Here is a 21,194-nt window from a genome sequence, read left to right as displayed (position 1 = left end):
TAACTAGTTAAATAAGACAGGAAAAATATTCTTTTTTTTCCTTCAAAATATAAAATCTTATAGATAAAAGTCTATTTTACATAATTAGAAACTTTGTTGAAGTTTTACAAATAATTTCTTGTCAAAAAGCTTGGAGATATATTCACTTGTTAAAGTGAGCAACTCAAAGAATTCTCACCTGGATGCTGTCTTAAAGAAGGAACTACAACAGAGGGCATCTACCCTGCAGGAGTTGTTATTGAAGATGGATGATTTTAAAGAGAACCTGGAAAATCTTACAACAAGCAGTCAAAAACAAGCTGAAACCCTCAAGGAAATGTTACAACACCAGACAAGGATAACAGGAATAGAGGTTTCTCTAAAAGCCCTTAAGGCCAAACACAATGCCAGACACACTCGTCATTGGTGACTCCATAGTCAGGCACACTGACGTCCCGCTCACCAGATTGAGTAAGGAGAAGGTCACAGTAAGCTGCCTGTCGGGCGCTAGAATCCGCCACATAACGCAAGCACTCAGGTCTCTCAACAGCAGGTACAAGTACGACTCAGTCATTGTCCACGCTGGTGTAAATGACCTGAGATGTACCTCCTTGGACTACATGAAAAGAGACATTGAGGAGCTCTCTGATTATGTAGCCCAGGCAGGTATGACCCTGACCTTGAGCAGTATCCTACCTTCACCAAGAATGATGCCACAATACAGAGATAAGATGATCAGCTTTAATAATTGGCTTAAACTCTGGTGTCATTCAAAGGGGATCCAATGTCTGTCTGCCTGGGATGACATGCTGGACAAGCCACGCTGCTTCGCAAGGGACGGCTTGCACCTGTCACCCCTGGGCTTCCGGATATTGGCAAAGGCTCTTGCCACTCCCATAGTGCCTTTTTTAGGCAAGGCTCAAATTCTAAACCTACCACCCTAGAACACAAAAAAGTAAGGGTAATGCTGCTCAATGCCAGAAGTCTCAACCTCAAGATGCACGCACTCGAGGCCCTTCTCAGTATGGAGAACATCGATGTCTGTGCTGTGACTGAAACCTGGTTCAAGGCTCCTGAGAGCACCCCAGCACTATCAGGTTTTACCTCATACCATGCGTTCCGGCCCCAAAATCCGGACAACACCAAGAAAGGAGGGGGGGTGTCCATATTCATTAAGGACACCCACACCTCAAGGTTGGTGGCAACGCACGATGCATCGGAGACCATCCAGGTGCAATTAACCATAGGCAAAACTGCTCTGCAATTTGTAGCATGTTACAGGCCACCCTCTCAAACTCAGGAAACTCACATAGCTTTCCTGAAAACACTGGAGGGGATAAATGTATCTCCAAACACCATCATACTAGGTGACTTCAACTACCCTAATATAGACTGGGATCACTACTCAAGCCCAAACACTCTAGCCCAAAGGTTCCTGGAGTTCATAAACTCAAATGCCATGGAACAACTAGTCACCATCCCCACAAGAGGTGAAAACATACTTGACCTCATCATCACGAACATGGGATCACAATGTTCAACACAGGAAGTATACCCCTCACTGGTGAGATCAGATCATAAACTAATCTCACTGGAGGTCCTCATCCCGCCCCCACCTGAGATAAAAAAGACCACAGTGAAGAACTTCTCAAAAGCCGACTTCACACTTCTAAAGACTAGTGTGGTCTCTTTTAAGGCCCCCGAGCCGGCGGTAAACATTACCCAAGCCGCTGAATCACTTACAAATGCCTTCTACCAGCACCTACAGGACTGCATGGATCAGGCAATCCCAAACAAAACAAAGACTCTTTGTACCAAAGGCAAGCGTCCATTCTGGTGGATCCCAGCCGTAAACAAGCTCTACAACAAAAGGAGGAAGCTACTACAAGATAAAGCAAAATTCTTAAAAGGTAAGACACCTTTGATCATTATAAGTAAAAAACTAAGAGCTCTCATAAAATCATCCAAGGCAAATTTTGAGAGAAAAATCGCTAAGGACTCAAAAGACAATCATAAGGCCTTCTTTAGCTATGTTAGAAACCTGGGAGGAAACTCCCAGATATGCTCAGAATTAGTTCAAAATGATGTGAAAATTACTGAACCTACAGACATTGCCAATATACTGGCTGACAGGTTCAGTGCAAACTCCCAAAAGGAGAGATATCTATACCAGAGGATTGTAGCCCCCAAACATCTCTAACGCCCAGGTGAGAACTGCTCTCTCTAAGGTGAAAACACAGCATCCATGGGACCGGATGGTGTCCCCGGCTGTGTGCTCCACGAACTCAACGAGGAATTAAACCCGCAGTTAGGACAGCTGTTTAATCTTAGCCTCACCTCAGGATATGTACCCAAGGAGTGGCGACGTCAACTGTGGTCCCACTTCACAAAGGCGGTGCCTCCACCGACCCTGAAATTACCGTCCCATCAGCTTGACAAGCCTGATCTGCAAAGCCATGGAGAGGATCATAATGGAACTCATAAATAAAGACATAGGGAACTTGCAGACTTTGGATCCAACCCAGTTTGGCTTTGTCAAAGGCAGATCATGCCTTTTAAACTTGGTCGACTTTTTCGAAACAGTCACCAAGGCCATTGATGAGGGAAAGGCAGTCCATACAGCCTACCTCGACCTGGCAAAGGCTTTCGACACAATACCCCACTCAGGTATCATTGAAAAACTCATCAGCTTAAATGTAAACCCATACATCACAAAATGGATTGCAAACTGGCTATGTGACAGAACCCACAGGGTCAGAGTTGCTGGCGCCATGTCAGACTCAAAGCTTGTCACAAGTGGGGTCCCACAGGGCTCAGTCCTGGGCCCACTCTTGTTCGGCATCTACTTTTCTGAAGTACAAGCAAACACAGGAGGGTTATGGCTGACAAAGTTTGCAGATGACTGCAAACTGGGCGCCATAGTCGAAAACACATCTGACACAGATATCCTTCAGAAGGGTCTCACAGAAACGGATAACTGGTGCCAGAGCCATGGCCTAAAGTTAAACGCCAAGAAATGCATAGTCATACCCTTCGGGAAAAACAAGGTTACCCCTAGCTACCATATAGGTGGCAATCCACTGAGCACAGAAGAAGTTATCAGGGATCTGGGGACTCAGGTTGACAGTAACCTTTCGTTTGACACTCACGTTGCTAAAGTAGTTAGGAAGACCTTCTACATTGCCCACCTGATCATGAAGGGATTCACATCTAGATCAAGGGAGGTCATCGCCCCCTGTACTCATCACTCATCAGACCAATGATTGAGTACAATGCTCCATTCGGAATGTATCCGACCCGACACCTGCAGCAGCTGGAAAGGCCCCAAAAGTTCCTCACCAAAAGGATAAAGGGTCTCAAAAATATGTCTTATGCTGCCCGACTGAAAGAACTTCAGCTCTATTCAGTCGCTTACCGCTTGCTCAGAGGTGACCTGTGCCTGACATACAAGGCCATGTCAAACCCAGATTTGATGAACATGCTTCACCTCAAAAAATCTAGATCCCTCCGAACTACAAGGGCGGGAGACTTAAACCTTGACACGGTTATTAATAGGACGTGCTGCAGGGACAGATTCATCACCCAAAGACTCCCTATGCTGTGGAACAAAATCCCGGTACATGTGAGGCAGAGCACCTCGCTGGCCGTGTTCAAGAGAAATCTTGACCAATGGATGGGAGATCGCAGATATACCCCAGGGATTACCTCAGTGTCTCTGCTTGACAGAGGCACAGCAAAACAATGGGCATAGTTTTCTTCAAACTAAAGGGGTGGCGAAAGCCACAAAAACTCTGGGCTAGGCTTATAAATGCCCTTGGGCAGATAGCCTAGTATGAACCTATGAACCTATGAACTTAGAAAGCAGACTTAAGGGAAGAGGAAACACAGAAAGGACTGCTGCTTGAACAAAACACTTGGTTGGTTAATAAAGTAGATGACTTGGAAAATAGGGAGAGGAGAAATAACATCAGGATTTTCGGATTACCTGAAAACACAGAAGGTGAGGATATTATTTCCTTTTTTATCAAGCTGGATCCCTGACTTTTTCAATTTAAAAGAAGGACTTTCCTTTGGCATTGAAAGGGCGCATAAAGCTCTTGGGAAACCTGCCACTAACTCAAACTCTCCTCCTAGGTCAATAATTATCAAATTTCTTTCATACTTGGACAAGGAACTGATTTTAAGATATGTTTGGCGGAAGGCACCTCTAAAATATAAACAGAGCCTGATAAAATTTGATAACGACTATTCATCTAGAATAATGGAACAAAGGAAAAAAGTGTGGCCAATGATAAAGTTTCTGAAACAAAATAACATCAAGGCACAAATTGCATATCCAGCTAAGATAAGAATACTTTATGCCAATGAGATGAAGACTTTTATCGACTTACAGTAAGCCTCTTCATTTATTAAAACTAATAATGTGATTACTTTACCAGAATATATGGACTGGATATCACCTTCTCTCAAGAGAACAAAAGAAACAACTGTCTGGACAGATGTCAAAAAGAAGAAGCAAAAGACTGATACTGTTACAGCCAAATCTCTCAAAGCAGGAATTGTTTTAACATTACTTTAAAGGAACAATTTTACTACTTGGAATTTTAAAACAAAGGTAACTAACTACTGGAATCTCTATCTATATTTTTTGAAAATAGATGACACATGAGAGTTTTCACATTACCTCAGGTATGTAAAACAGGGTACTTTTCTTTCACAGAACGGAGGGTTATATAGCACATAAAATATTTATACTGTAAATCAACATACATAGTATATGTGCATTTTCTCTTAATTGTCTCTTTTCTTTCTCTCTTCCCACTTTTCTCATTATTTATTTTAACTGCATCTTGTCTCCCTTTCTAAATTTTCTCCTATTTACTATACTAATATAGTCTGTATATATTTAGTAACTCACTATCTATACGTAGATAATAAGAAGTTATATTCTTACCATAACGTTCCATGTTAGTTGTCTTCTTCTCACCTTCTATCTTGCTGGATGGGGTTTGGAGCCGATCCTTGGCTCCCACTCGGCCTATACTATAGCTCGAGAGCTATTTTTACTGGCTTGAGGCAGCCCTATAACCCACAATACCATGCGCTAACTCCCCAGATCTCGTCTGGAAGCTAAGACATAGTATAAATATAATATCATAATCCTCATTTGCAAGTATGGGCATCCTGCTATTAACATTAAGGATACGGGGAAACCGTAACATGTTATATCTCCAGAAATGGAAGGACTCAGAGACCTCAAGTCTATCCAGGCTAGAGGGCAGGAGGGAGGGACGCAAGAAAGAAGGCGAGAAGAAGACAACTAACGTGGAACATTATGGTAAGAACATAACTTCTTAATGTTAAGTTGTCATTCTTGCCTTCATTCTTGCTGGATGGGACAGCGTCCCTAGCATCTTAGTCCTGGGTGGCTCAATGGAACAGACTCCTGAGTACAGTGGAACCAAAGTCAGTTCTATTTCTGGAGGCTATATCAAGTTTGTAATGGGCAATACAGGTATGTTTGGAAGCCCATGTAGCTGCTGCACATATGGCATCTAGTGGTAACCTTGCTTGAAATGCCGTTGATGTTGATAGTGCCCTGGTTGAATGAGCCTTAGGCCTAGATGGAAGTTGCCTGTGTCTCAACTCATAGACAAAGGTAATAATAGATGTCAACCATCTGGAAAGAGTAACCTTCGATACCAGAAGCCCTTTCTTTCCTGCAGCATAAGAGAGAAAGAGCTGGTCTGACTTTCTGAGTTGTTTTGTCCTGTCTAGATAATACCGTAATTGGTGATGAACTTCTAATGAATGTAATTTCTGTTCAGCCCTGTTGGCATAGTCTGGGAAGAAGACAGGCAAGTCAATGGAGTGGTTTAGATTTGCTTCCGAGGACACTTTCGGTAGGAAGGAAGGGTTTGTTCTGAGAGTTACCCTGTCTTTGTGAAAGACCAAATAAGGGGGACGGACAGAGAAGGCTTGAAGTTCCGATACCCTTCTGGCAGATGTTATGGCTACTAAAAACAGAGTTTTCCAAGAAAGAAGCTTGAGGGAGCAAGAAGCTGTAGGTTCAAAAGGAGGCAGAATCAATGAGGTTAGAACTAGATTCAAATCCCATTGTGGAGGTGGATCTTTAACTGGAGGTCTAAACAAAAAGATGCCCTTGAGGAAGGCTTTACAGAGTTTGTGGGACGTAATATTTGCTTCTGAGAGCCCAACATGAAAATTAGCAATGGCTGCTAATTGTACCCTGATAGTGGCCGACGATGACCCTGAATGAAAAAACTCTGCCAGAAAGTCAAGAACCTTATGAATGGGTGCATGGAAAGGATCTAGGGACCTAGTTTGTGCCCAATGCGAAAAACGCTTCCATTTACTTGCATACGTCTTCCTAGTATTGGACTTATGGGAAGCCAGAATGATATCACGAACAGGAGGAGAAATAAGGGGAAGCCTGGCTATGGCTGGAAGTGGAACAACCAAGCTGTGAGGTTGAGGGAATGAAGAGACTGATGCAGCTTGCCCGTGAGATGGGTCATCAGATCCAGAAAGGGTTCCAGATGCCAAGGCTGTTCCAGTAGGTAACTGTGCAGGAACGGAAAACATACTTGTCGAGGCCAAAACGGGGCAATGAGGATCATTTTGGATCTCAATGCGGTTGCTTTCTGAATTAATTGCGGGATCAATGGCAAGGGAGGAAAGGCATATAGAAGACCCCGGGGCCAATCGTGAACAAGAGCATCTCTGGGGGGATGGCCTGGTAGAGGAAAGAGTGTGAAGAAGTCAAGGCACTTGCTGTTTTGAGGAGTTGCAAAAAGATCGCAGCAAGGCTGGCCCCACTTCTGAAATATTCTGTCTGCTACCGCTTGATTTAGAGACCACTCATGAGGCATGAGGATAGTTCTGTTCAATCTGTCCGCTATGATGTTGGACTTCCCGGGGATGTGCATTGCTATCAGAAACCGTGGAGAGGAAATCACCCATTGCCAAAGTCTGAGAGCTTCTCGACTTAGGGGTAGGACTTTGTTCCGCCCTGCTTGTTTATGTACCACACCACAGACATATTGTCCTTTTGAATTGCTATAATCCCTGTGGGAAGAGAGCTCTGAAGGGCTTGCAACGTCAAAAGCACTGCCCTCATCTCCTGCAGGTGGCATTCTGATTGTTGCCATGTGCCCTGGACCGTCCTGCCCTGATAATACCCCCCACCCAATCAGGGAGGCATCCGTTGTCACCGTGGCAACTGGGGGGGGGGAGAACAAAGGGTCTGCCCTGAAAAAGCTGAGGGGAAACCATCCACCAGGAGAGGTGATTCTTGCAAGATGGGGTTATCAAACTGTTGTGAGTCATTGGTAGCTGTTGAAAGGACCACTGAGAAAACAGCATCCACTGAAGGAGCCTCATGGAGAAGCGGGCTAATGGGAGTAGAAGAATCGCTGCTGCCATGAGGCCTAACACCTTCAATACTAGCTTGACTTGAACTCTGTTGGGCTGAAACAGGGACTGAACATTCCGCCTTATGTCTGTCACTCTCTGAGGTGGTAATGTTGCAGACATTTCTGTGGTGTTTAATACAGCGCCTATAAAGTTTATACAATGACAAGGCGACAAGGAGGACTTTGCAAAATTTATAGAAATACCTAGACTGTTACAAAGTTGAATAGTGTAATCCCTGGCCATTATAAGATGCTGTTTGGTGGTAGTGGAAATGAGCCAGTCGTCTAGATATGGAAACACCTGGAATCCTTTTTGTCTCAGGTGAGCTATGACCACTGCCAAGCATTTGGTGAACACCCGGGGGGCTGTGGTGAGACCAAAAGGCAGGGTTTTATAATTGATAATGACTGGCTCCCAGCCGGAAGCGGAGAAACCTCCTGGAGCACCTGTGTATCTTTATATGATAGAACGCATCCTGGAGGTCTAAGGAGCACATCCAGTTGTCTCTGCCCAAAAAGGGTAGAATGGACTGCAGTGTTACCATCCGAAATTTCGTCTTTTGTACAGAGTTGTTCAATCTGCTGAGGTCCAAAATGGGTCTCCAGTCTCCAGTCTTTTTTGGTACCAAAAAGAATCTGGAGTAGATTCCAGATCCTAGCTGATCTGCTGGGACTGCCTGGATGACTCTTTTTTCTAACAGCTTTTTTATATCTAGCTGAGCCTGACCCCTTTGTGCGGGTGGTATGTCTGGTAGGGGTCTTGGCGGTTGTACCGGAGGGGAAGTGAAGGGAATTTTGTAACCCTTGGATATGATCTTCTGTACCCATGTGTCTTGGGAGAGGGATTGCCAGGCTTCCGGGTACAGAGATAATCTTCCCCCGACTGCCTCCGAAGGCAGACAGTCAGGCAGCTTCTCAGGGATGCTGAAAGGGTTGGTCAGGGAAAGATTCCCTGGAACCCTGGTTCTGTGGACCCCCCCTGCCCCTGGGGCAGCATCTGTTATTATTCCCCCCTCTGCCTCTAGTGAGAAATTCACCACGTGCGGCAGGCGCGACTCCCTGTGGTTTGCGGAACCACATCTTTGCACCCCTGTGTCCCTTAGGATAAGGTCTAGAAGGTGTGGAAAAATGGACTCCCACGGCAGAGAGAGTCTTACCATCTTGCTCGCATCTGGTGAGGGTATTCTTCACCTGAGGTCCAAACAATTCTGAACCATTAAAGGGGGTGTTGGTGAAGGACGCCTTGAAGGGATTGGCAAAGTTACAGAGTTGCATCCAAGCGTGACGTCTCAATGCAACACCTGTGCCAGCGGCCCTACTCGCTCCATCGGCTGCGTAAGAGATAAGCCGCATGGAGGAGTTAACAATGGAGTTCAGGGTGGCCAGCTGGGAGTTTATCTTGTCCTGATATCCTGCAGCAGAAGGATCCTGTACCGTTTCACCCAGCTCTTTGAGCAGGTCTCTCTGAAGGCGGGTGAAATGACATAAATAGTTCAGCGATCACATAGTAAAGGTCGCTGAAGCAAATGTCCACTTGCCGTACCTGTCCATGGTCCTGAACTCTTTGTTAGGAAGATGAGCAGGTACAGAAGGATCAGCCAATTCCTTCTTAGTGGCTGCTGCTACCACCATAGCATCAACTGAAACGCCTTTGGTGAGAAAGGATTTGTCCTCTGGTGCAGAAATAAATTTAAAAGGCCTCCTAGGGGTAGGTTCCATTGAATCAGGAGCTGCCCATGCCTTTCTAGCCACTACCTCCATTAGTGGGTCGAAAGGGGGAGACACCCAGGAGGTGGAAGGGCGAGATCCAAAAGCGTCAAGGTAAACCGACTCGTCCTTGGTAAGTTTGAGAGTGGACCAATTTCCCCTCTGTTTTAGGATCTCTAGGATGTCTGAAAAAGAGACATCCTCAGAGGGGGATCTGGGGGAACCCTCCGCCTCATCCAAGTCGGTGTCCGACGTGACAGACTCGGGGGAGTCTATGTGCTTCCTCTTGCACTTTCTTTTCCTAGGGGGTTCCCCTGAAACTTCAGGGGAGCCCTCGGAAGAGGAGGAGACACCCAAGGTGGGTACCCTATGCTTTGGATCTCTGCTGTCAGATGTAGGAGGATGACTGTAACAGGCACTGTAGAGGGAGGAGCTGCAGAACTTATCCTTGGAGTGGACACTGGGTTCAGCATGCTCCTCATCACCTCGAAGGCTCCCCTGTCAGATACCAAAGGTAGTCCCGGCTCTGAACAGACCGGAACCACCCCCGACACTGACAGAGAAGGCTCTGAGAATGATGTCGGGGCCCAACTAACCAGAGCCAAAGCTCCGAGAGGGAGAGCAGGGTCGGACCAGGGTCCGATGCCACTCGCCCCCTCGGAGCCGACAATGGAGTCCCGGCGCCCGGACCTCTCCACGGACAGAACCAATGAAGAGGTCGGAGCCAACGACACCGGAGCCGAAGGTGGGAGTATCGGCTCCGACGTAGGTAAGGTTACGGTTCCAACAAACTCCGGCTCCGAACTCGAGAGGTGAGTTGGAGGAGGAATTGATAGCGGTACCGAAGGAGCCACAGTCTGGTGAGATAGGCTCTGGAGCATTTGGGCTAGTGCCTGAGATTTTATGAGCCTACTGACCACCCTCTCGATGTCGTGGTCGGAGAGCCTGGATGACCTAGATGAGTGAGTCCTATGACTCCGCTCCGATAGGAGAGGGGATCTTGGAACCGATCGGACGGAATCTAGAGAGGGGGATCTAGAGTGCTTGCACGCTGGGATCGGCTCCAATGCTGGTTTCAGAGCGGATACCACTTTGCCCTCCTCGGATCCGGATGGAACCGATGTCGGAGCCATCACGATAACGCCAGCCCTCGAGTCAGAAGCTGGAGCCGAGGGTTTGGCAGTTTTTGAAGACTTCCTCGAGCCAGACTTGGATAGGGGAGTCATCGGGCTTTAACAAGCCCCTTAGGATGAGCTTATTATGCCTCTCCTGCAGGACTCTTGAACTAAACCCATGACAGACGGAACAAGAGTCCTGCAGGTGTAAAGGCCCCAAGCAATAGACACAAGAAGTGTGACCATCTGTCAGAGACATTTTCTGACAGCACGAGTCACACTTCTTGAATCCCGAGACCTTACTGTCTTTGGACATAGTCCTAACCACAGTAAACACAGTCAGTCCACACACAAACGCAACTTAAAATTAGAAAAGTTAAGGGAACTGACTAAAACCCACACACACAGACACTGTAAGGGGTGGGGAAACTAAGGTAAAGCCCGTAGGCCCAAAGATAAAAATTAACTAAAGAAAGGAAACAAAAAGGGTTGTATGAATAAGACAATTAGTAGGGACCTAAACAAGGGTAACTAACTGGAGGAACTACCTGAAAATTTAGTTTAATAGAATAAATCTCTTACTGACCTGAGCCGGTAAAAAAAGACAACCTCGCAGTGAAGCGGCAAATGAGATCTGGGGAGTTAGCGCATGGTATTGTGGGTTATAGGGCTGCCTCGAGCCGGTAAAAATAGCTCTCGAGCTATAGCATAGGCCGAGTCGGAGCCGAGGATCGGCTCCGAACCCCATCCAGCAAGAATGAAGGCGAGAATGACAACTTAGCATATAATATTCTAAAATAATCTAGTTTTAAGGTTGACTAATTGGAATTGTGAACTTAATTAATTGTTATTACAATATTTGTTAGATTAATGATAGTCACTGTTATGCTTATTGGGATTGGGGATATGTTCGTGATTAACTCTAAAATGTTCCATTCATGTACATATGTCCTTTGAATTATTTCCTTTTAGTATTAACAAATACTTAAAAAAAAGGAGAGAAAATGTACTGATGGTTAAGAGAGGTGAAGCTTTCTTCACATTCTATTTGCATTGCCATAGCAACAGTAAACAATTGCTGCAGTTTCTAAGGACACTGTGAATCTGCGAAGTGCATTTAGCCTCACAGATAACAAATAATAAGAAAAAGTAATGTTGTTTAGTTATTAAAATGAAAAACAACCTAAACAAGGTAAAATAAATACATAATAGGATTATTTGTAAATATTTTATTATTTATCCTCATAGGATTACATATTTCTGGAAACACAACTGAAATGTTCTCAAACTACATGTGCATTGAAATGTTGCTGCTTGATTAAAAAGTATTACTCACTTTAACATGCTGATTTCACAAGCTGTCTGCACTGTAAACATTACATTTTGTTACTTGAAATTGTCAGTCTCTAGAGCATATGAGAATATACATATTACTTTTTGCAACATGTTATCTTTGCAGTTACCTCAAACTCTGTACAAACTCACTTGGTAACTGATAGCTATTCATTTAAAATATCAGTTTAAATATTAAATGTGCCCTTGAAATGCTATTGACATTTTGACAAAATATAATCTGAACTGTAAAATGAATGATTTGAAAGAAGTAAAGTAATGCATAGATTTCAAAGACAGTTCTTGACACTACAGTAAAAGTAAACATATATATTCACAAGGAAGTATTAAAATGTTTTAGTCTTCCAGTTAAATAGCTTACTGTCAACATTTTGCGATATCAGAAAGTTTGAAGAGCTAGGAAATTATTGTTCTTTGTCTTTATAATGATTATTAGACAGATGTTAGACTCTGCTTAGTTTAATGAATTGTGACATATGTTTATGAGGAAAAGTGGACTCAGTTACTCACATTGGACTACACATTCCTGGAAACTCAACTGAAATGTCCCCCAATTACTTGTGAATTTACATGAAACTGCCTGATTAATAAGCATAATTTACTTTAACAACCTGACTCCATAAGCTATCTGCTCTATATATACTACATTATATATGTCACTTGCCTATGACAGTCTCTAGAGCACACGAAAAAATACATATTATTTTTGCAACATGCTATATTTGCACTAACCATACATTCTAAACTAACTCAATTGGCAACTAACAAGTTATATATTTGAAACATCAGTCTAAATATTAATTGTGCCCTTGAAATATTGTTGCCGTTTGACAAAACAAAACCTGAATTGAAAAAGGAATGATTTGAAGAAGTGATGTATTCTACAGATTTCAAAGACAGCTATTGACACTACAGTATAAGTAGAAATGTATACATGCAAGGAAAAATTGAAATGCTTTATACTTTTAGTTAAAATAGCTTATTGTTAACTTTTTTGCTTTATCAGAAAATTTAAAGAGCTAGGAAATTATTTCTAATTTGTCTTTATAATGTTTACTAAAGCGATGTTAGTCACTGACTTGTTTAATGGATTGCGAGTCATGTACAAGACGGACTACTGAATGTTATTTCTGTTTACCTATGTTTGCTGAATTTCTTTTATTAGTTGTTGTTGTTGTGTCTTTTGGCTTTTCCTGGTTAGGGGTCGCCACAGCAGAACTCCGGTCCACTAATCATTGGCAGTAGATTTTTATGTGCCACGTTGCCAGCCCTGATGCACAACCTTCAACGAAGGTGTGCCCATTCACGCATGTCTCCACACAGAAGACTCTCTAGCTGAGAACCGAACAGGGAATTTCTTTTATTAGTACTGATTTAAAACAAGGGAAAGAAAGGGAAGGGAAATCTCTGTTTTTGATCAAGGGAGGAGTGGCTTAAGAGTATTCTAACTGCCCCGAGAACTCTCTAAGATGCTCTAAATCACATTGCCAAAGTGGTTAGGAAGACCTTCTACATTGCCCACCTGATCATGAAGGGATTTACATCCAGATCAGGAGAGGTCATTGTACCCATGTACTCTTCACTTATCAGACCAATGATTGAGTACAACGCCGCATTCGGAATGCACCTTACCCGACACCTGCAGCAGTTGGAAATACCCCAAAAGTTCCTCACCAAAAGGATAAAGGGGCTCAAACATATGTCATACGATGCCCGACTGAAGAAACTCCAGCTCTATTCAGTCGCATACCGTCTGCTCAGAGGTGATCTGTGCCTGACATACAAGGCCATGTCCAACCCGGAATTAATGGACATGCTCCACCTCAAAAAATCCAAATCCACCAGGGCCACGAGAGCAAGAGACTTAAACCTCAACACGGATATAAATAGGACGTGCTGGAGGGACAGATTCATCACCCAGAGACTCCCTACACTATGGAACAGAATCCCGGTCCATGTGAGGCAGAGCCCCTCACTGACTCTGTTCAAGAGAAATCTTGACGAGTGGATGGGTGATCGTAGGTTTACCCCGGGAATCATCTCTGTATCACTGCTGGACAGAGGCACAGCAAACTAATGGGTATAGTATTCTCATCCTAAGGGGTGGTGAAAGCCACACACACTCTGGCTAGGCTTATAAATGCCCTAGGGCAGATAGCCTAGTATGAACCTATGAACCTATGAATCTAAATACTATTTGATTAATACTTACCTAAGGTAAGTCTTGATTACTATATAGGTACCTTCACATTCATTCTAGACCTGATGTAATTACCCATTCTGGAAGCAGGAGGTGCCCTATGCAGGATGGGAATTGTCAAGGTGATCATAGTTCATTCTTAGACTCTGCTTTGTAAATCTATAAATACGTAAAAGCACTGCACACTAGAATGCAGGGTGCCTCTACTCAGAGTCAGGATACCACTGATAAGCCATGTATTTTCATAAGCGTAAGTTGAAGTTGGTGAGCTGAAGAGTGGGAAAGTAAAGGAAGACAGTACACCTACAGTAAATTCATATTTCATTGGTAATCACTCATTGTCTCCGGTAGAGTCCTTTTAGTCAAATTATTTTAGTAATAATCTATTTGTTGTTGGCTTATTTAGTGTATGCACCTCTGTTGCATTTAATTTATCCAAAATGACATATCTGACATGTTTGGGATCTCTTAAGGGTAACTAAATACTGGATATTTTCTAAGTCAACATAATAATTGTTTACACTACTAACATTCCATCCTGATATATAAAATACTATAGAACAATAATAGAATAATATAGAATTTCATATCTCTTTTAAGAAAATTCTCCATATAATAATTTAACATATGGAGCTCAGTTGATGTTGTTGGTTAAATGTATGAGTGATAATCCAATAGATCTATCTTTATCTGTTGGATTAGGAATGACTTTCATTCCATGATTAATGGGAAATTCATATTTACTTGTATTTGATACTTTAGAATTAATGTTTTATAGAAGTACTTTTTTAAAGCCTGACCAGAATTTTACCCTACTTATATTTAAAGAAGAAAGCACATTAAATTACACTCCCAAGTTTACACACATAAAAATAACATCCAGTGTTATCAGAGAATATGGTATAACTACTATGATCAAAATATATACAAAAAAAGAAGCAAAAAGTTTCTTCCAACAATAACTTGAAATGGATTTAACATTCTTATCATTAAATACTAATGGCTTAAATAATGCAAATAAAAGATCAGACTTACTAAAATATTTAAGTCTAAATAAGGCACAGGTAGTATTTCTCCAGGAAACGCATTGTAAGACTAATTATAGCTTTATTTGGAACCCTAAGGACTATACAGTCTCAGCTCAATCCTCCTATAGAACAAAGACAAAAGGAGTATCCATTCTCTGGAAGAAAAACATAATCACTCCAAAAGTTATTTATAAATATGAAGACAAAAAAGGTCTACTAGCATTTGTTATAATTAAATTTAATAACAGAATATGGACCTTAGCTAATCTATATTGGTTCCTAGGAATTGGAGCAGGAATGGTTAAAAAGCACCTAGATGTTATTTCCAACAATTATAAAGGAAATCTTATACTGGGAGGAGACTTTAATTGTACCTTAGAAGCTTCTGAAACCACCAAGAAGTCTTTTCGCATAGCAACTATTTCAAAATCCTTAAAAATATGGATTGATTTATTTAATTTAACATACACTTTTAAAGTAAAAGATGATAAATCCTTATTATTTTCCCATAAAGACCATAGATTTGGAGCACAAACCAGAATAGACAAATTATTCGTAGTTCAAGATTTACAAACAAAAATCCTCAACTTCTCAATAGTTCCATGCCCCTTCTCAGATCATGACTCTCTGATAATGAAGCTCCAAATAGAGTTTAAACCTTTAATCCTCTCAACTAGAATTCCATCATGTATCACAAAAATTAAAGAACTCAGACCCTGGATGTTGTCAGAACTACAATTATTTCTTGAAATTAATAATACAACAGAAATCAGTAGAGTCATGGTTTGGGACTCATTAAAAGTATATTTATTTGGTAAGACCCTTAGCTGGTACAAAAACAAAGTTAGAGAGTGGGAATCTGAATCATTAGACTTGCAAACCAAACTCTTGACAGCAAAATCTAAAAAAATCAGAATTGTCCAGAAGTCAAAAAAGAAATAGAGGAATTAAATAGAAAATATAATGAAATTCTAACACACAAAACTTGTCTAGCCTTGGAAAAATTAGAAATAAACTCATTAGCCACCTCCCCCAGATAGTTAAGTAACTTATCTACAAGAATTAAAATACAATCTAAAGCAAATAACATTAGTAGTATATATCATGAAAAGAAAGGGAAAAAAGTATCAGATATAGGAGACATCCTTGAAGCATTTTGGTTCCATTATATGGAACACTTCAAAAAAGAAGATTTAGATACCAACCAAATAAACTTAGATACAAACCTTATCAATATAAAAAAAAAATCCTGTAAACTTAAAAGTAGACCTACAAACCCCTATGTCCTACAAAGAAATTGTTGACAAGATAAAAGAAAGTAAATCTAACAAAGCTCCAGGGATAGATGGTATAATTATGGAAATTTACAAACTATCCCCTTCAACAATAATCTCCCTTTTTCATAAAACTTTGCTAGAAGTCCAGTCAGAAGCAAAAATATCACCCTCATGGAAATATTCTCTCATAACACCAATTCTAAAAGATAATAAACCATCAGACCTTTGCACCTCATACAGACCTATATCATTACTGAATAAAGATTACAAAATATTCATGTAAATCCTAGCTAACAGAATGAAAATCCCACTTTCAAAGACAATTAATAATGGTCAAACTGGATTTTTATATAACAGGCACACACATGATAATATTAAAAGGATACTTACTCTTATAGATTATGTGAATAAAGAAGATAGAGAAACACTTGTAATCGGATTAGACATAGAAAAAGCATTTGATTCCCTCAACCAGGAATATCTATTTAAAACTTTAGCATTATTTGAATTTCCTCCTCCCTTCATTGTATTACTAAAAAACATATATATTAATAACTTAGCCTACATTAAATTAGATTCTTTCACCTCAGAATCTATCCATATAATGAAAGGTACTAAACAAGGATGCCCCCCTTTCTCCTATTTTATTTGCTTTTGCTATAGAAATACTTGCAGAAATAATATGCAATAATCCAAGAATAAAAGGAATATAAGTCTATGACCAGTACATATCTCCAGAGAGTCATTAGGAGAGCTAGAAGAAGTAATGGAGAACTTTTATAAGATTTCAGGTCTACACTTTAATAAATCAAAATCAAAATTTCTATTTTTAAATAGAAAAAAAGAACTACAAGTTACAGATAAATCTATCATAGGAAAACAAGAACTTACACTAAATTATTCAGGAATAGTGTTATGCAAAAATATAAACTAAACAATATTAATAAATTATAAAAACATTATTGAAACAATAAAAATATATATAGAAAAGTGGAACAAAATATTAACTTTTGAAGACAGATTGCAATTAATAAAAATGGTCGTATTGCCAAAAATACTATATGTAGCATTAGCAATACAGTTAATTCCTGAAAGATGTATTCTTAAAGAAATAAACTCATGTTTAATAAAATTTTTATGGTATTCCAAAAGAATAGAGTAGCTCTAACTCATCACATTAGACACTGGAAAACAGGAGGATTGAACTTCCCAGAAATAGAAACGTATATAAAAGCATATGTACTTAAAACTACAATAGACTGGATAAACCCAAATTATTTTGCCAACTGGAAAGAATTAACAATGGCTATACTAACAAATTAATTTAATCTATTTTTTTTTTAATAGTAGACAAATCAAACAAACCCTGGTACATACTATGCATAAGTATACAATATAATATAACAAAACCTTCTAAAACAACATTGATTAATCATTACATCAATTCCTTTAGGAAACTTATCAATGCAAACATAGATCTAAAACTTTGATTTGACCTTTTAACCCCATTTACCATCGCTAAGAACTTTCCTCACAAAATATATAGGGAAACAATAACTTCCTGGGAACAAAATGGATTTTTATGCTAGTTTCAATGTGTAAATAAATTAAATGTTTTAGATATACATATGATAAAAACTGCTTACAATATTCCAACACATGACTGGTTAACCTTAAAAAGCATTCTAATTTACACTCAAGATTTATGCAGATTAATTAATAATTCCTCATTTAAAGATATTCCAAATCTAATAAGTTTTCTGTATGAATTTATATACAATAGTTGTGAAAAGAAAAATTCAATTTCAAATCTATATAAAGAGTTAATTCCCAAACCATCATACTGGTAGTTCTTAACAAAAGGTCAGTCATTGCAGTTAACAGAAGAAATTAAAAGTAACATCTTACTATCAGTTAATTACACCTCTAACACACAATACTGGAAAATATTTAACTGGAAATACTTACACAGAGCATTTTTAACACCAGATAGAATTAAAAAGATCAGTACTACTACAAATGGTTTTTGTTGGAGGTGTGAAGAGTCAAATAAAGCAGACTGAATTCATATTTTTTATAAACATAATAAAATTAAATCATATTGGAATGGAATCAATCATTTTTACAAGCTTTATTTAATGAATCCTTTACCTTAACTAAAGTATTGATAATACTAAATGTAAATGGAGGTCCCTACCTGAATAAGACAAATATGTATTTGTTATGTACAATACTTGCTATATCTAGGAAATGCGTAACCAGAAGGTGGAATTCAAATACACTCCCGACCTTGCAAGAATTCTACACTTTACTGAAGATAACTGCATTGATGGGAATAAAAATCAAAGAACTATGAATCTATCCCAGGCCATTTGTAAATAATCCTTGGAAGAAAGTTATATCTTTGTTGGACACTCTGCAATAATCAATATTGTATCTCTGATAACTGATCTGTTAATTCTATATTTAATAACATACAGTGTATATAACTGATAGGCTATTGTAAATATTGTATATAGTTTATTTATTTATTTATTTTATTTTACATTTGTTGACCGGGCTAGTCCAACTGGATACATGTCCATTTTCAGTGGAGGCCCGGGGAGAAAAGCTCCATAGAGGGTAGTAATGACAAAAAACAACACACAGGAGATAAGAATACAAGGTAATACTTTCAAGGTCACATGAACAATAAAAAGGTTATACAGATAGTTTAAATAGTTGAAGCATTCTTAGGTAGTTGGAGTACTCTAACTACAAATGAAGTCCCTTGAATTATGGGTTGGATAGATAGCAGCTGGCTGTTTGCTGCTAATCAGGATTAGAACATGGGCATAACCAATTAGATTTTAGTAGATCTTTGAGTTGTTTTTTGAATTGGTTGAGTGAAGTTTCATGTCTTAGGTTGTTTGGGAGGGCATTCCAGGATAGTTGTTTAAAATGATATTTAAAAATATTATGTAAATGTTATTTTAATTGAAAATAAAAAAATATTTGAGAAAAAAAAAAAAAGGAAAGGGCAAATATAGATCTTTTGCTGCACAAAGCTTTGTTCAGCGGCAATGTCATAACCAATGATATTTATCCATGGTGTGATTATTGCTAGTCGAAAGCTATTCCCTGTGTCTATTGAAAAATATGAAAATAGCATGCCCCCCCCCCCCCCCCACACACACACACACACAATGAGCTCAGCAAGTAGAAAAAGATCTGGAGAGCAAGAACATTACTGGTAAAGGGGTGGACTTGTTTCTGCTCTGACAAGACTTGCAGTATCAGTTTTAATGCTTTTAGAGGATGAACTAAATAATGTCAGATCATGTGGTTCCATTCAATTAGTTATATCTTAATCACAAGTGTATCACTGAGCCTTTGAATCGGTATTCTTGGGAAAAATATGAAGGCAGAGGTGTCATTCTTCTGTCACCGTAACTGAAGATTATAGCATCATGAATCAGAGGTGGCTCCACTGTAAGTCAAGTATGCCTGTCACATCTGGTGTGTAAAGTTAAGTCCAAAAGTAATTGCTTAGTAGTTAGAGGTTCATAGGTTGGTACTAGGCTATCAGCCCTAGGGCCTATACAAGTCTAGCCATAACAATTCCCTGGCTATTTCTTCCCACACTATTTACTTCCCTAGACCCCTGTCTAGCAGGGCGACTGACATGATCCCGGGGTGAATTTCCTTTCTCCCATCCAGTCGTCAAGGTTTTTTGAAGAGGGCCAAGGAGGCGCTCTGCTTGACATGTATGGACAGTCTATTCCAGAGTCTGGGGAGTCTCTGGGTCAGGAACCTATCCCTCCAGCATGTTTTGTTTATTGTGATGACAAGGTTTAGATCCCTGGAGCGTATGGCTCTGCGGGATTGGGATTTCTTTAAATGTAGCATGTCCAACAGCTCTGGGTTTGACATGGCATTGTATGTTAAGCAGAGATCGCCTCTGAGTAGACGATATGTGACAGAGTATAGCTGGAGTTTTTTAAGGCAGTCAGCATAGGGCATCTGCTTTAGGCCTGTGATTCTTTCAGTGAGGTATTTCTGTGGCCTTTCCAGTTGTTGCAGATGTCTTGAGAGGTACATACTAAATGGGGCGTTCTATTCTATAATGGATCTAATGAGTGATGAGTACAGTGGGACAATGACCTCTTTTTTTCTGGATGAAAAGCCCTTAGTGATGAGGTGTGCCACATAGAAGAATTTCCTGACTGTTGTGGCAATGTGGTTAGTGAGGGTTATAGAGACCCCCCCAAGCTGTATTAAAGCTTTGCCTGTTCATTGTCAAAGTTATTTACCTTAGTTGAAAATAGTCCAACAGAATTTTAAGATGCTAAATTTGCAGGTAGAGGGCATATTACAAATCCGCTCCATCCTAACCACATCAACCACATCAGATGCATTTTTACATCCAAAGAATACATACATGCATACATAAATAAATAACCTGGAGCATGCAGATGAACGCTACATACCATCTTTTTGCTTTCACCAGCAAATGTTTCTCTAACATACAGAGCCCCCACTGCATTTTCCATGTTGGTGTTCACACAGCTTACACATTCCCTCCATCGCGCCTCCTCATGTGTTGTTCCAAATAATGCCTGAAGGAACATAAATTACCAAAATATGCAAAGGTTAGTATAACTGTGCGTAAAACAACTGCAACTGCATGTCAGTAAGAAGACAGTGTTTTATTTGTGCTGTAGCTGGCAATAAATATAGGGCTGTACACAGTAATGTAATGCATATTTTTCTTTATACAGTTGTCAGCAACCATACTTTAGTAAAAGCAAATCCTTTGTTTTAGCTCATAAAATGCACTTTTCATTTTTAAGATTTTCACCACTCTTCTTGCTGGGAACTATACATTATAGAGCAAACTATTTTGCGAACATTTTAACAATGTAAACGTATGAAAAATGACTGATTAGATTGTGAATGACAGCAATGATACAATATTGCAAGCTTGCATTATGCCTTGGTGAGTTAAGATAATGAGCTGCTATATTATGAAAACTGAATTTAATAATCTTTTGCAAGAATGCTACATTACAATGAGCAAGTCCCTTAATCCGAGACATCAGTGAAAAGAAACACTTGAG

At 40.1% G+C, this 21,194-nt stretch overlaps 1 protein-coding gene across 3 annotated transcripts in view; it reads right to left on the bottom strand.

The window, feature by feature from the left end:
* MMEL1 (membrane metalloendopeptidase like 1) overlaps positions 1-21,194 on the bottom strand; it is a 1,737,390-nt gene that overhangs the window by 404,399 nt on the left and 1,311,797 nt on the right. For all 3 annotated transcript variants that reach the window (XM_044062979.1, XM_044062980.1, XM_044062978.1), the window contains exon 13: positions 20,565-20,693. In XM_044062979.1, the coding sequence (XP_043918914.1) occupies positions 20,565-20,693 (129 nt within the window). The remainder of the gene's footprint in view (positions 1-20,564; positions 20,694-21,194) is intronic.

This window comes from Protopterus annectens, chromosome 2.part1 (assembly GCF_019279795.1).
Source record: "Protopterus annectens isolate FY-2018-M chromosome 2.part1, PAN1.0, whole genome shotgun sequence".
Classification (NCBI taxonomy): domain Eukaryota; kingdom Metazoa; phylum Chordata; order Ceratodontiformes; family Protopteridae; genus Protopterus; species Protopterus annectens.
The sequence above is the reverse complement of the archived record's forward strand: the minus strand, read 5'-3'. Positions and strand labels throughout refer to the sequence as shown.